Source organism: Ambystoma mexicanum, chromosome 4p (assembly GCF_040938575.1).
Source record: "Ambystoma mexicanum isolate Mex_15411 chromosome 4p, UKY_AmexF1_1, whole genome shotgun sequence".
Lineage (NCBI taxonomy): Eukaryota > Metazoa > Chordata > Amphibia > Caudata > Ambystomatidae > Ambystoma > Ambystoma mexicanum.
Window position 1 is genome coordinate 1,170,106,770 of NC_090927.1, and position 13,834 is coordinate 1,170,120,603.

A 13,834-nucleotide genomic window follows, 5' to 3' on the forward strand; every position below is an offset into this window, starting at 1 on the left:
GTTACAATCCCAAAAGATCGAATTACAAAATATGGGCAAATGGGCTCTGTAATTTTGTAATTCTAACTTTTGGCATACGTTCTTTTAACGTACATCCCAATTTTGCTACTTAGGATGTCAAATAAAGATTCCAGCTGCACCTTTAAACTAGGTTCCAATGTCAAAAGTGACTTTATGTTGCTGTTCAATTGTGCCCATTGGTTACATGTGTAAGTTTCTATTTACAATGACCCTTGTTTGTTCAGCTATTCATGTGGAGTCCAAGCTTCCAATGACCCTTCACTGGAACTGGCTCGAGTTGAAACCATTTGATACCCGTCCAAATGGAATATCCACTAGGAACTGTAGCCTGACAGCTCAGTGAACAGTGTGCCTCCTCTATAGACTTCTGCTGTGGATGACTTCTCTTCAGCAGTAGAAAATGTCCTTACACCTTGCATGATGCCCCCATTTTAGGAAATGGGTTCTCATTCTGGGACCTTCTCCATCTATGTGCGGAAACTACTAGTTACATGAAGTGTGCAAACAGGTAATAGAGCATGAGTGCCTGGAACCCTGGGGCAAAGCATTTGTCTTGGATGCAATACTACGCAGATCAACACAGGTTCGAATCCTGGTCCCGTGCTTAGATACTGGTCTCTGGTATAAAAGATCCATTAATTGATGGCAATTGTTATTTATTTACCTTTCTTTTTGCTCGATCAGCTCAAACCAGAATCATCCCACTTGAGCAAACTTGAGAAGAAGTCTTTTGGAAACTTGAAGGAGAGATCGCGAGGGGACAGTCACGGCGACAAAGACCTGTCGACCAAGCAAACGGAGCCCATCCGAATCAAAATCTTTGAAGGAGGGTAAGAAACGATCCACTAAGCGAGGTTCCGAAGCGCCCAAAGCTTGCCATCTGTTCAGGATAACCACTGACTACATAAATGGGAAACCCTGTCCTTCGGGATCACCCTTTATCCACAAAATGCTGATTATTCTGCTCATCCCAATTCACCCCTTGTTCTCTGTGCTTTGAGAGGTAGCTGCCGGATGGCAAACTTATCAGACACCTGTCTCTATGGTTGCTGTTCATAGGGGATTTACCTGGCATTTTGGGCTGGCCTGCCCTTTTGCTAGTGTTGTCAGACTGATATGCACGTGGGCATTCACCTGCGGTACTGCACCTCGGGCTAACATGTGATTGCATGCCTCCTAAGTGGGTTAAAGCCCCTAGAACAAGCAATTTTATTTATTATACGTTTTAGTTCATAGAACCTTTCATATATAAATTCACATTACACATAAAAAAATATATATTGGTATATAAATTTCACATCACATACAAGCAATTCTGTTTTTTTATTGTCCTTCAAATTACTAAAGCATTGGGAATTTAGTTTGAGACGGCAACATACACTAAAAGCCATACAGCACGTGTAGGGATGACAAGCCATCGCAGCGACATTTTCTGTTGGTGGTGCCCCAATTATGCACAGCAAAAGGCACACTCCACACATCAGATTATCTATTCAAACACAATGGTTCAGTCCTATAAACTCAATACACATCTGAAAGCCCAATGTTTCCAACCAAGAGTAACTGAACAGAGACGTTTGCAGAGAACCGACCCCCGTCAACTCTGCCCCATTGATGTTTCCTGCATTCTAAAAGTGACCCGCGCTTAACAACAGTTGTCATGGAGTTGCACCTCTCCTCATCAAAAGGGGAGTCAGAATGTCACTTCTTATCAAAGTGGTATCTCAGGCTTCTCCTTGCCCCACACTGAGACAATGGAACCCTGTCACCCATTTCTTCACAGAGAGCCTCATTTTCGGGTAGTCCCAGAGGACTCCATGGGAATGGGGATACAGGAGCAGGTGCCGTCCCGCCCGGCAGGTCTGACCCTGGCAGGCGGGACGGCATAAATGGTAACAACAGTTGTTACCGGACCGGCACAGTCATAATGAGGCCAAGAGAGCGGTCCACTCCTGTAGGTATGTGGCCAACAGGCCACTTTCCAAGCGGCCACAAGAAGTGAAAAACTGTCCATGGGCTCTGTTCCTTTTATCCTTTTAGTATCACGTTCTCATCTAGCACTTTGTGGTGTGTTTCTTATGCCTCTAAGCGCTGCATGGACAGGTGTTATTATTACCCAACTCAATGGTGCTCATTGTATCCTCTTCTGTCTGGTGGTTGAAAGGTTGTGATGACCTGCTTTCGTTTCAGCCTAGGACAGCAGATTGTACCGTGTCTGTGAAGCAAGTGCTTCTTTGGTTGTGCTATTGTACTTTACCAGCAATAAGTATGGTCTGTTTTTTGCAAAGTGGACCACTGTTTCTTAACCACCATTTGGTTTGGGAGGGGTGGAAGTCCTGAATTTCTTTTTTTCCATCTCTCCAAGTCAGGTGTGATTTACATTGATTGCATCCAGTTGTTTCAAGTTGCACAAAAGTAAAAGTTGTGTGTTGCAGTTTCCCTTCCCCTACACTTGACCCCGGAGCTAGGTCAGCTTTTCAGAAACTGGTGTCACACAAGCCATGAGACCCAACAAGAAAGTGAGCGCGAGCTGAAGGATTATATTTTTCAGCTGGCTGCTCTGATTTCTCACATTAAAACGGATTCCTGACTAAATTAGTCAGTCCCTTACGAACTATACATCCCAGCAGCCTTTGAGCTGCAGAAATAGAAACGTCAGGCGCTTCTGCGCCGGCGCTTCTGGGACGGTGCCGGTCTACGCCGGTACCGGTGGGCTCTCTATTTAACATCCTTACTTCCCCGTGGACACAGGTTAGTCAGGGTTGTGAAGTATAGGCTACGTATATTTTGAAAATTTGAAACATTTATCCGACATTAACACGACTTGAGCTAATTGATTAAGGACTACTGCCTTTGAATTAATTCCTTGAATTATGAATTTAGGAAATATCAGCATTTAACTTTGAAACGTGCCTTGTTTGTTTGATTGTGTGTAACTACGAGCACATTGCATTTTGCCAAGCCGTGCCACATTCTACAACATAACTTTTTCGGAACGCTTGAACGTTCGCATTTGTCTGTCTTTGCTGCTGCGTGTGTTTAACTTGCGCATTGTACATACTTTTGCCTGCTAACAAGAAAGTGAGCGCAAGCTGAAGGATTTTTCAGCTGGCTTCTCTGATTTCTCACATTAAAACGAATTCCTGACTAATTTAGTCAGCCCCTTACGAACTACACATCCCAGCAGCCTTTGAGCTGCAGAAATAGAAACGTCAGGTGCTTCAGCGCCGCCGCTTCTGGGACGGTGCCGGTCTACGCCAGTCCCGGTGGACTCTATCTTTATCATCCTTACTTCCCCGTGGACACAGGTTAGTCAGGGTTGTGAAGTATAGGCTACGTATATTTTGAAAATTTGAAACATTTATCCGACATTAACACGACTTGAGCTAATTGATTAAGGACTACTGCCTTTGAATTAATTCCTTGAATTACGAATTTAGGAAATATCAGCATTTTACTTTGAAACGTGCCTTGTTTGTTTGATTGTGTGTAACTACGAGCACATTGCATTTTGCCAAGCCGTGCCACATTCTACAACATAACTTCTTGGAACGCTTGAATGTTCGCATTTGTCTGTCCTTGCTGCTGCGTGTGTTTAACTTGCGCATTGTACATACTTTTGCCTGCTAACAAGAAAGTGAGCGCGAGCTGAAGGATTATATTTTTCAGCTGGCTGCTCTGATTTCTCACATTAAAACGGATTCCTGACTAAATTAGTCAGCCCCTTACGAACTACACATCCCAGCAGCCTTTGAGCTGCAGAAATAGAAACGTCAGGCGCTTCAGCGCCGGTGCTTCTGGGACAGTGCCGGTCTACGCCGGTCCACGGCGGGCATCGGCCATCGGCACTACACTCTGCCCGATTACACCCATACAGGATTAACAAAACGGGTAAGAAATGGGGTATTTGAAGTTTTTACAGTTGTTAACTGATGCTAACAAACTGGAAAACGAAAGGCTGGTTAAAAGATTTCTCGACAACAAAGACAAATCTCCGAGCCCCTCCATTCCTGACAAAGACATAGGCACAGACACCTTGCTGAACGAAACACATCCCCAGACCAGTTCGAAAAACCACCACCCCTGCTATCACCTGCTCAGCACCTATTTGCCCTGAAAATACCATTTTGAAAATTGCACTCCTAAACACCAGGTCACTCCACAAACATTCACAAGATGTGCATGATTACATTATCCAAGACAATTTGGACATACTCTTCCTCACGGAAACTTGGTTGCAAGAACCAGTAGGCCCAACAATTGATAGCGCTGTTCCCCATAACTACAATATCTACTATGAAAACCGGACATCAGGAAAGGGAGGGGGGTAGCTATAATAGCTAAACATAATTTTTTGAAGCTGTTCACCACAAACATTTTTTGCACGGGCTGTGAAGTTCTTCATCTTAAACTCACGCCCTCTAACAACCATTGCATCAACCTCATCATCTTATATAGGCCCCCTTCACTGACCTCAGACTTTAATGACGAATTATGTCACATTTTGAATAATCTGAAGGGAACTAACACTGGGACTATCCTTTTGGGCGATCTGAACAGATGGCGAGGTAACCCCTGTGACAAAGCTATAAGCCTAGAAAACAGTCTAGCAAACATTAACTACCATATCGCTAATAAGGGCTCCACTTGCATCTCTGATAATCAACTCGACTGGATTATCACAAATAACGTTCAACTGACAGTGACCGATACCATTCCATGCATTTGGTCAGATCACTACAAAGTTGAAGCCACACTTTCCATCACTTTCAAATCTGATCATTTCGACAATTCCCCTAAACCAGCTCTAAGCAGAAACTTTAAGAAAATCACACATGACATTCTTAAAGAAGGCCTTACCCATGTCATGAACAATACTGCAGATGATGACTCTTGTGAGAATATCATCCGCACTTTCAGTAATCATATTCAGGAGCTACTCGACAAACATGCACCACTTAAAAATAAACAGGTTCTTCCTAACCCTAACCACCAGCATTGGTACATACCTGAATTGAGCACTCTTAAAATAGCCAAAAGGAAATTAGAAAGAACATGGCACAAAATCCCTTCAGAGGAAAACTAAGACAACTGGAAAAAATGCAATCTCTTATACAGAGTCAAACTGACAGAAGTAAAAGAAAGAATACTGCAATATTCAAATTACCAGTGCCTCTAACTCCACTGGGAAATTGTTCCAAATCCTTAAATCATTCAAAAAACCACCCACACTTTCTTCACCCTTTCAACCAACCTTGACTGACTGCGAAGCAGTTCAACTTGCCTTCTCGAATAAAAAGCCAGAGACTCCATTATAAGTTGCAAAGTATCGGACCTGTCACTACCTGTGCAACCGAAGGTGATGAACCCTGACCTAAACATCCCTAAATTCACATTTTCACCAGTTTCAATCAAAGACATGAATGACACTCTTTCTTCCATGAATTGCACCACCTGCGCTGAAAACATCATACCTCCAAAACTGATCCTAGAAAACGCTGAAATCTTTTCCCCTTTTCTCCGTCGCATGACAAATGCTTCCTTCAGGGACCGGAAAGTACCGACAGGAATTAAAACAGTCACAGTCACCCCTCTAGTTAAGAAACCTGGACTAGATCAACAAGACCCCACTAACCTCAGACCCATCACTAATTGCAACTTTCTGTTGAAGGTACTCGACAAAATAGCGACCAAGCAGCTGCAAGATTATGTAGACCAACACAGCCTGCTACACCCCCAACAATCGGGTTTTAGAAGTCAGCACTGTTGGGCCTGCAGACAGAAATGTTGAGCATTCTGGACAGGGGTAAAACAGGACTGTTAATCCTCTTGGACCTCTCAGCGGCTTTCGATTTATTAGATCACGGAAAGCTCCGAGAGGCCCTAGGCGCAGCTGGTAACTGCTCCCAAGGCACAATAGATTGGGTATCATCATTTCTAGAAGACAGGAACTCAAAAATCAATTGGGGAGGTCATTCCACCTCACCCAAACCTGTAGATTGTGGCGTCCCTCAGGGAGCCAGCTTCTCTCCCTTACTCTTCAACTTGTATATCCGTTGCCTGTGTACCCTTTTATTACAGCTTGGAATCTTTTTCACCAACTTCGCGGACGATACACAGCTCATTCTGGAATTGAGTGGAAACCATTCCATAGACAACGACAAGTTATCAGTTATCTATAACACCATTGAAAACTGGATGATAACACACTGGATGTGTCTTAATAGTTCCAAAACGGAACTTATGACCTTTGGAAACGCTAAAGCCTTAAACAATCTTGGCCCGGACTACTCCGCATTCTCTATAAAAGACTCCACCATCAAGGTATCCAATAAGGTCAAAACCATAGGTATTTATTTACAATCTTCCCTAAGTGCAGAAGCCCAAACCGCTTATTTGAAGCGAAATTGTCAATATTACCAAAGGCTCCTCTGCCGAATTAGACCATTTCTAAACATCAAGAATAGCGCCACGATAGGGAGAGCTACCATTCTGTCCCACTTGGATTATGGCAACGCATTAATGCTTGGCGCCAGCAACAACTGCCTGAAACAATGCCAGATTATCCAGAATAATGCTGTCTGGTCCATCGCAAACGAGAACACATCACTAAGGACAGCAACGATCTTCATTGGTTGGCAGTGAAGGAACGGATCTTGTTTAAATCACTGACTCTAACCCACCGATGTCTGTATGGCACAGCGCCAGCATACCTAAGAAAAGAATTCAGCTGGTATGAGCCAAGCCGTAGTTTGAGATCCTCTAAACAAGGATTGATCAATCCCAGTCTCCCAGGTAAAGCCACTGGCCTCGGTCGAGCTTTTCCGAGCCTGGCGATTTCCCACTGGAATAAACTGCCTTGTAGCCTTAGACTGGAAAGCAATATCCAACTCTTCAGGAAGCAATTGAAGACCTTTCTCTTCAAATAATTAGGCAACTACCACCGCACCAGGTTGCCCTCTTTCTGCTTCCCCTCTCTTCTCTCTATTTATGTTGTCTTGTGAATCTCTGTCCTCGTGTTTTTCTCGCGCCCTGATGCTTGCGAGCTTCGGCGCTTCATAAATAAATAAATAAATAAAATGTACAGTCATTAAGAAAGCACCCGATGTGAGGTTTCATCGAAACGTGTGCACAGCATTTGACTGCCACTAGAATAGGTGGCTGCAAATCTTTGGCTCGCCAGATGGTTTGGACTACAATTCCTTCCAGTGCAAGCCAGCATAGTCAGTGGTGTGAGGGCTCATGGGAGTCATAGTCCAAAACATCTGTAGAGCCACAGGTTGCCGACCCCTGTCCTAGGAGGAGCCCAAGAGTTATTCACAAACTATACAGTCAATCAGCTCCTTGCTGCAAAATCCTGGCCGTTGCTCAATAAGTTATAGCATTTGGCCTTAGCATTAATTTCAAGCATCACATGCCAGATTATAGTTGCAAAGCTTTTTTTCGCATGACATATAAAGTATTTTTGTTAATATACAGTATTAGCACTTTGTTTTAAACATATTGCTGGCAGGAAATGGCTTATAACACAAGGAAAAAGGACACAGAGACATGCTCTCACTTCAAGATCTTTATTCCTATATAACATCCCCTTCCTCCTCTTCTGACGTGTCCTTAAAGGGCACGTACAATATGCGGTTCCCTCATAACACCTCCCCCACACATATAATCCTTTACTCCATCTCATACTCCTCAATATGTCTGTTGGGTCTTTTGATGGTCCGTCTCGGCCCGTCATCTCGCTCAGCTTCAGTTTCCAAGGCTGCTCTCCGTTCCTGCTGCCCGGCTTCCCCTTCGCCTCTTGTCGGTTCCTGTGTATTCGGTACCCCACTCTGTTCTTGGTCTGCGGCACTCAGTCCCCAAAATACGAGTTGCTTGAAAAACAATGTGTTCCTGGTCACTTCTTTCTTTCTGTCAGTGGCAGTGACCATGGCCCCCTTCACTTCTGACACCCGCAATGGCCGGCTCTCGTATCTCGAATCCGTCTTCCTTTATATCCATTATTTCACTAGAACTTCATCTCCTTCATCAAACATTTTAATCTTTACCCTTCTGCCCAGTCAGTTCGTTCCTTGGCCATTTCTTTCCCTCAGACATCCCTCTCCAGTACCTCAGCTTCCATGATCTCCACCTCTCCTAACCATTACTTATTCACTTTGTCTGCTTGGGGTAACCACGTCTTCGCTTGGTAGGCCCTCATCAGGTCACCGGGTGGTACTCCTGTCACTGTGTGTTGTGTATTCCTGTACTGTTGCAACATTCGACACAAGGCCTGCTCTAATGGCATTCCTTCAATTACAGCCTTGTGTATAGTTCTCTTTATGGACGACATGAATCGTTCCACCATGCCATTGGCCTGGCGCCACAGCTATGTTATCTTGTGGTCTATGAACTCTATGTGTTTCTCAAATTTGTGGAACTTCTGCCCATTGAGTGGTGGCCCATTGTCTGTTTTCATGGTGTGGGGAATGCTTCATTCACTAAAGATTTCATCAGTTATCCCCATCACCGGGGTGAATGCTGTGGTGGCAGTCCTCTTTACAAATGGCAACCTCGAGAACTCATTCGTAATCACCAATAGTCCCCAGTTTGCAACGGTCCATAGAAGTCCATGGCAACCTTGTACCACACCCTTTTGGGAATCGCTGTTACTTGTAGTGGCAGTGGCGGATGGCTTCTGGCCACACATTGACATGGGAAACACTTATTGACTGCTTCCTCCACCATGGCATTCATGAACAGGAACCATATGGTCTGCCTGAGCATCTTCTTGCTCACCTCCACCCCCCGGTTCCTCATGTGCTAGCAACACCAGGCCCCTTTGTAGGGAGGAAGGTATAACAAGGCGACATCCTCTCAGCAGTTTCCCCTGTTCGGACACAGTGAGTTCTGTATATATTGTTGCCATTCATTTTATTTCCTGTCTGTTGGCACCTCTGTGTCGCTTGTAGTCCTTCCACTTGTTTGAATTTGTTAGTTCTCTCTGAGCGTGGATAGCCCTTAGCCCCACAGGGCTGGTATCAACCACAATCTCTGTGTGCCATGCTGGGTTGAAGTAGGCTAGATGTGTTGCACTTGTCAGCTCTTGTTTGAAGGCTCTTCCTTCCCCAGTTGTCTTCTTTAAGGTTCAGTGGTGATGGCATATATCAGAAGGTATTGGGTGCAGTATCCTGCCATTCCCAGAAATGACCTGACATCTGCTACCTGAGCCGGTGTGGGGAGATCACTAATGGTACATACCTTCTCCAGGTCCGGTTGCATTCCCTGGTCAGAGAATATGTGTCCGTAGAAACATAATTTATCCTTGCTGATGTTACACTTCTCATAGTTCAAATGTAAGCCCAGCTTCACGCAGGATGTTGCACACAGCGATGAGGGCTTGATCATGTTCTTCCTGGGATATCCCATATATCAAAATATCATCAGCGTAATTAAATGCTGATTTCACTGGGAGCAGCAATATCCTGATGGCCTACTGAAAGATTTCTGCAGCTGATGATATTCCAAAATCTAGGTGTTTGTCACGAAACAGCCCTTCATGGGTGGCAAATGTTGTGATTCCTCTTGACACGGGGTGTAAGTCCAACTGGTGGTACCCCCTGGATGAGGTCCAGTTTGGTGAACTTTGTGGCACAGTTCAACTGGACAATCATGTACTCTATTTTCGGTCGTGAATGTCTCTCCATCTCTATCGCAGTGTTGCCCACTCTCATGATGATATATAGCCTTATTTTATTTCCTTCCTTCGGCACTATGACTAATGGTAAGATCCTCGATGTGGGACCAGTTGCCCTCTCAATTATGTTGTTTTCTATTAGCTGTTGCAGTTCTCGGGACACTTCCTCCTGGAGATGGAACCCTATCCTCCCAGGGTGCTGTAGGATTGGCCTGATGTTCTTGTTGACATCCAGCCAAACAACAGTGTCTTTCAGCTTTCCCTATCCTTGTAACAGCTCTGGGAACGCTGGTTTGATTCCCTTCTTTCCCCATTGGTGCAGCGGACATGTGGGCAGTGCTTTGGTTCCCTCCTGGCTCTGCACTGCAGTGGACCACATTGTTGTCCTGGAGGTGAACGTTTATCAAACCAATAGCCTTCGCTGTCCGGTAACTGAGCAGGCATTCCCACTTACCAGGCTCATCTGCATGTGGATGGTGGTGTCAGTTGTCTCCCCATTTTGCGAGAGCATGCTCTGAAACTGTCCAAGTGACGGCAGTGGTGTGTTGGCTCCCCACTGAAAAATGTGTTCCTTGGACTGTGTGAGAGTTCTCCTGTCCCGTTTGTTGGAACTCCTGCTCCCCCATGATGTTAACAGTGGATCCAGTGCCTATCAAGAAGCAGTGTGTTGCCTTGCCCATTTTGACCATTACTATTGGAGCTTCCGTTCCATCCTGCTCACTATGCATCAGATTGACGAATTTGTCAGTGTATTCAGGGTATGGCTCCTGTGCATATTCATCGTATTCATTGTAGAAGTTTCCCAGGCATTCATACTGTTCCAGGCGATATCCCATTTGCAGCAGCTGATCATCGCTCGGTGGCACTCCATAGTCCGGACTCTGGTTCATTGCTCTGATTATCCTTCTCTGCAGCTGTGGGTAGAATGGTGATGGTCTCCACCTCTGTTGTGGGTTAGGTCTGGCTGGTGGGCGTCAGCCCATGGGCATCGTCTGGGGTTGTCTACTAACTGGGGATGGGCTTCCTTCCCAACAAACTGTGTGAAAATTGCCCTCTCTGAAACACTTTGAACATCGTTGGCTGAGGGATGGGCACATCCCAGAGTGTGGGAATGCCTGCCACATCGATTAAACATTGCTTCTGAAGGCGGGAACCTGTCCGCACCTGCATGTAACCATCCCTCTGTGGGCCTCTCGCCGTCCTTGAGTCGTGGTCAGGTCATCTCTCTGGGTCCCTCTTTATTGATAATGCAGCAACCGTCTCCTCCTTGTCACTCTTCTTCTTGGGTGTCTCTATGGCGGTTGCTTGGATTTCAACTCTTTCGTGGACCATTGCCATTTCTATGACCTCGTCAAAGGTTAGGGGTTTCTTCAGAAGCTGCTTCCAGAGTGCAGATGACACACAGCCCTCTATGACAAAAAGTCAGACTGCTTCATTGTCTGAAAAGTCTGAGAACTGGCAGTGAACCAGTTTCTGTCAAAGTCAGGTGATGAAGTCCTCTATGGTCTTGTGCGCGGATTGTTGGCATTGATTGTAGCACCCCACTCATTTATTTTCAAATTTATTAAGCTGTGGATGGCAATGCAGCAATAATATCAAGGTTACAATGAATGCACAATGTATGGTACAGCTTTGGCAACCTTACAATAAAACACAAGCATAATACATACAGAACAAAACACAAAATAAACTTTCCAAACATAGAACCGGGCTTATATACAAGTTAGGAATGCAACAGCAATTGTTTCTAACCAGGGCAGCACTTTGGCACAGTAGACTGTGCAACTGGTCAAGTGTGCCGGCAATGGTTGGCGCCCTGGAGGGCGTATGTGTCAAACAGAAGTATGAGTCTGTAGTGGTCCACCTGCCATGTCACAACAGGCCAGATGCTTGCAAGGTATTTAGATATTCAGGCGTCCTCCCTTGAATCTATGGTTTGATGCTGGGAATTATGGGTGATTTACCCCATGTAAACGGCTTAACAGAACCACACTTATAGCCTTTATCACATTTCCAGCTTCAGTCGTGGTACATGTGGTGTGGCTGACCCACAAGTGTTACTTTGTGGAAATGCCAACTGCATGTAGATGCGTAGTGTAGGTGTGGCACAACTGCACAACACTGCTCACTGAGAATGAGACCTCCAAGCCTCCCAATGTGCGCACACAGGCGCTCGCGTGTATTTGGGCAGCAGCGCCACCTGCTGGTGACAGACGGATGTCGTCACTCTGCCGACTCGCTCCGGTATCTTGTGGCTATCTGGGCTGGGATCTTGACGGGGACCCTAGCTGCTGCACGGGCTGTTCAGGAAGCTGCGTAACCGCCACAGCAGGAATCCAGTTGGGTACACATAGGAGGACACGTCAACAGGACTGCTCACCCTGCCACCCTCCTGCACTGCCTCCTGGCCACCCCTTACACTGGGGACTGTATCTGTACCCATACAGTCCGCCACCCTAGTCCCCCCATTTTCTTCTTTTTATGCACTTATCAGATTTACCCAGTTCTGCTGCCATAAACACAGCACTTGCCACTTGCTGGCTGCACTACCACTGCTTATTGCCTACATTATCTATTTATTTGTATTTATTATTATGTATCTGTTCTCCTCTGCCCCGCACTTTCCACTCTTCCCCTTCCATGCACTTTTCCCCTTTCCCTTTCCCATGCACTTGCGCGTTCTCAATGTTACTGGGCCTAGTAAGATTGTTGTTTTGTTCTCCCCTGTTCTCCTCCCTTGCCTTGTCGCGCTCTGAAACACTTTTGTACGAGCACGATACAAATAAAATATCATATCATAATGGATGCGGCACGCCAGAGGGCCTCCGAAAGGACGCGTCGGCAGGAATGGATGACTATCCCTGTAGCCTGCTAGATTACGCAGCGGATGTGGATACTTTGGAAACTGGCTCGTTTTCCTCATCGCCAGTTGTTGGCAGGAATTGGCTTATATAACAAGGAAAAAGAACGCAGAGGCGTGCTCTCACTGCAACATCTTTATTCTTAATAGCTTCCCCTTTACTGTTGTGGCTCCTCCTCTTCCTCCTCACTTGACATGTACTTAAAGGGCACGTACAATATGCAGTTCCCTTATAACACATATCTCACAGTAGACTGCTGCTGTATATTCTGACATTACTGACACAGATTTTGAGATGTTTTGCTTGTTGGTGTGAAATCAAAAGCAGGCTCCTCTGGCTCAAAATAGTGTCCTCCACCAGTTCAGCAACGTCTCACAAATAGCGAATGATTGTCTTTGACAGGTTGTGATTGCTGGCCGGCAGCAACGTCACTGAAGGAAGAGTTTATGTAAACAAAAAGGGGAAAAGGCAGAGATAAATACACAAACCACTTAGGACATGACATCATTTGGATAACAGAAGGTTTTCATCTTGACTGACCTGGGTGTAGCCTTTGCAGGCAAGGTCCTTTTGCAGTAAAATGAAAATGGCCACCTTTTCGGGTCTGACATTGTATATTTTAACACATTAAGGGGCCACTAGCCATGTCCTATAGCCAAGGCCAGTGGCCACAGCTTTCTGCCATGCCCACCATATATTTTACCACATTAATGGGTCACTAGCCCAGTGGTGCCGCCAGGTAGGGGCAAGTGTGTCCACGGCTATCCTTCTAAATATTATGCCCCCCCCCCACCAGCCCGCCTGTGCCTCATAGCGGTCAATGAATGTACCACCCCCAGTGACTTCACCAGGTGCCCCTACGGGAAAATTTCTGGGGGCGACACTGCACTAGCCATGGCCTTCATCCATGGCCAGTGATCACGACCTTTCGGCCATCCCCCATGTATACTATAACAAATTAATGGGCAATAGCCATGGCTTTAAGCCATGGCTAGTGTCCACGTCCTTCGGACATGCTCACTGTATATTTTCAAAGACTAACGGACCCCTAGCCATGGACTTGGTCGCAGCCCACTGTATAATTTACAACACTCATCTGCCACTGGCCATGGCCTTCGGCCATAGGCAGTGGTCCAAGCATTCGGCCGTGCCCACTGTATATTGTAGCACATTAATGGGTCCGAGTGGCAATAACAATAACAGAATGTGGAGGATGTACCACAGCCGATATGACGTGAAAGCGTGAGGCCCATCTCCCACCATAGGCATAGGATTT

The 13,834-nt window shown here is 45.7% G+C and overlaps 1 protein-coding gene across 4 annotated transcripts in view; it reads left to right on the forward strand.

Moving 5' to 3' along the window:
- Window positions 1-13,834, forward strand: part of HIVEP2 (HIVEP zinc finger 2) — a 532,634-nt gene that overhangs the window by 461,877 nt on the left and 56,923 nt on the right. For all 4 annotated transcript variants that reach the window (XM_069606805.1, XM_069606804.1, XM_069606807.1 and 1 more), the window contains one exon: window positions 706-851. In XM_069606805.1, the coding sequence (XP_069462906.1) occupies window positions 706-851 (146 nt within the window). The remainder of the gene's footprint in view (window positions 1-705; window positions 852-13,834) is intronic.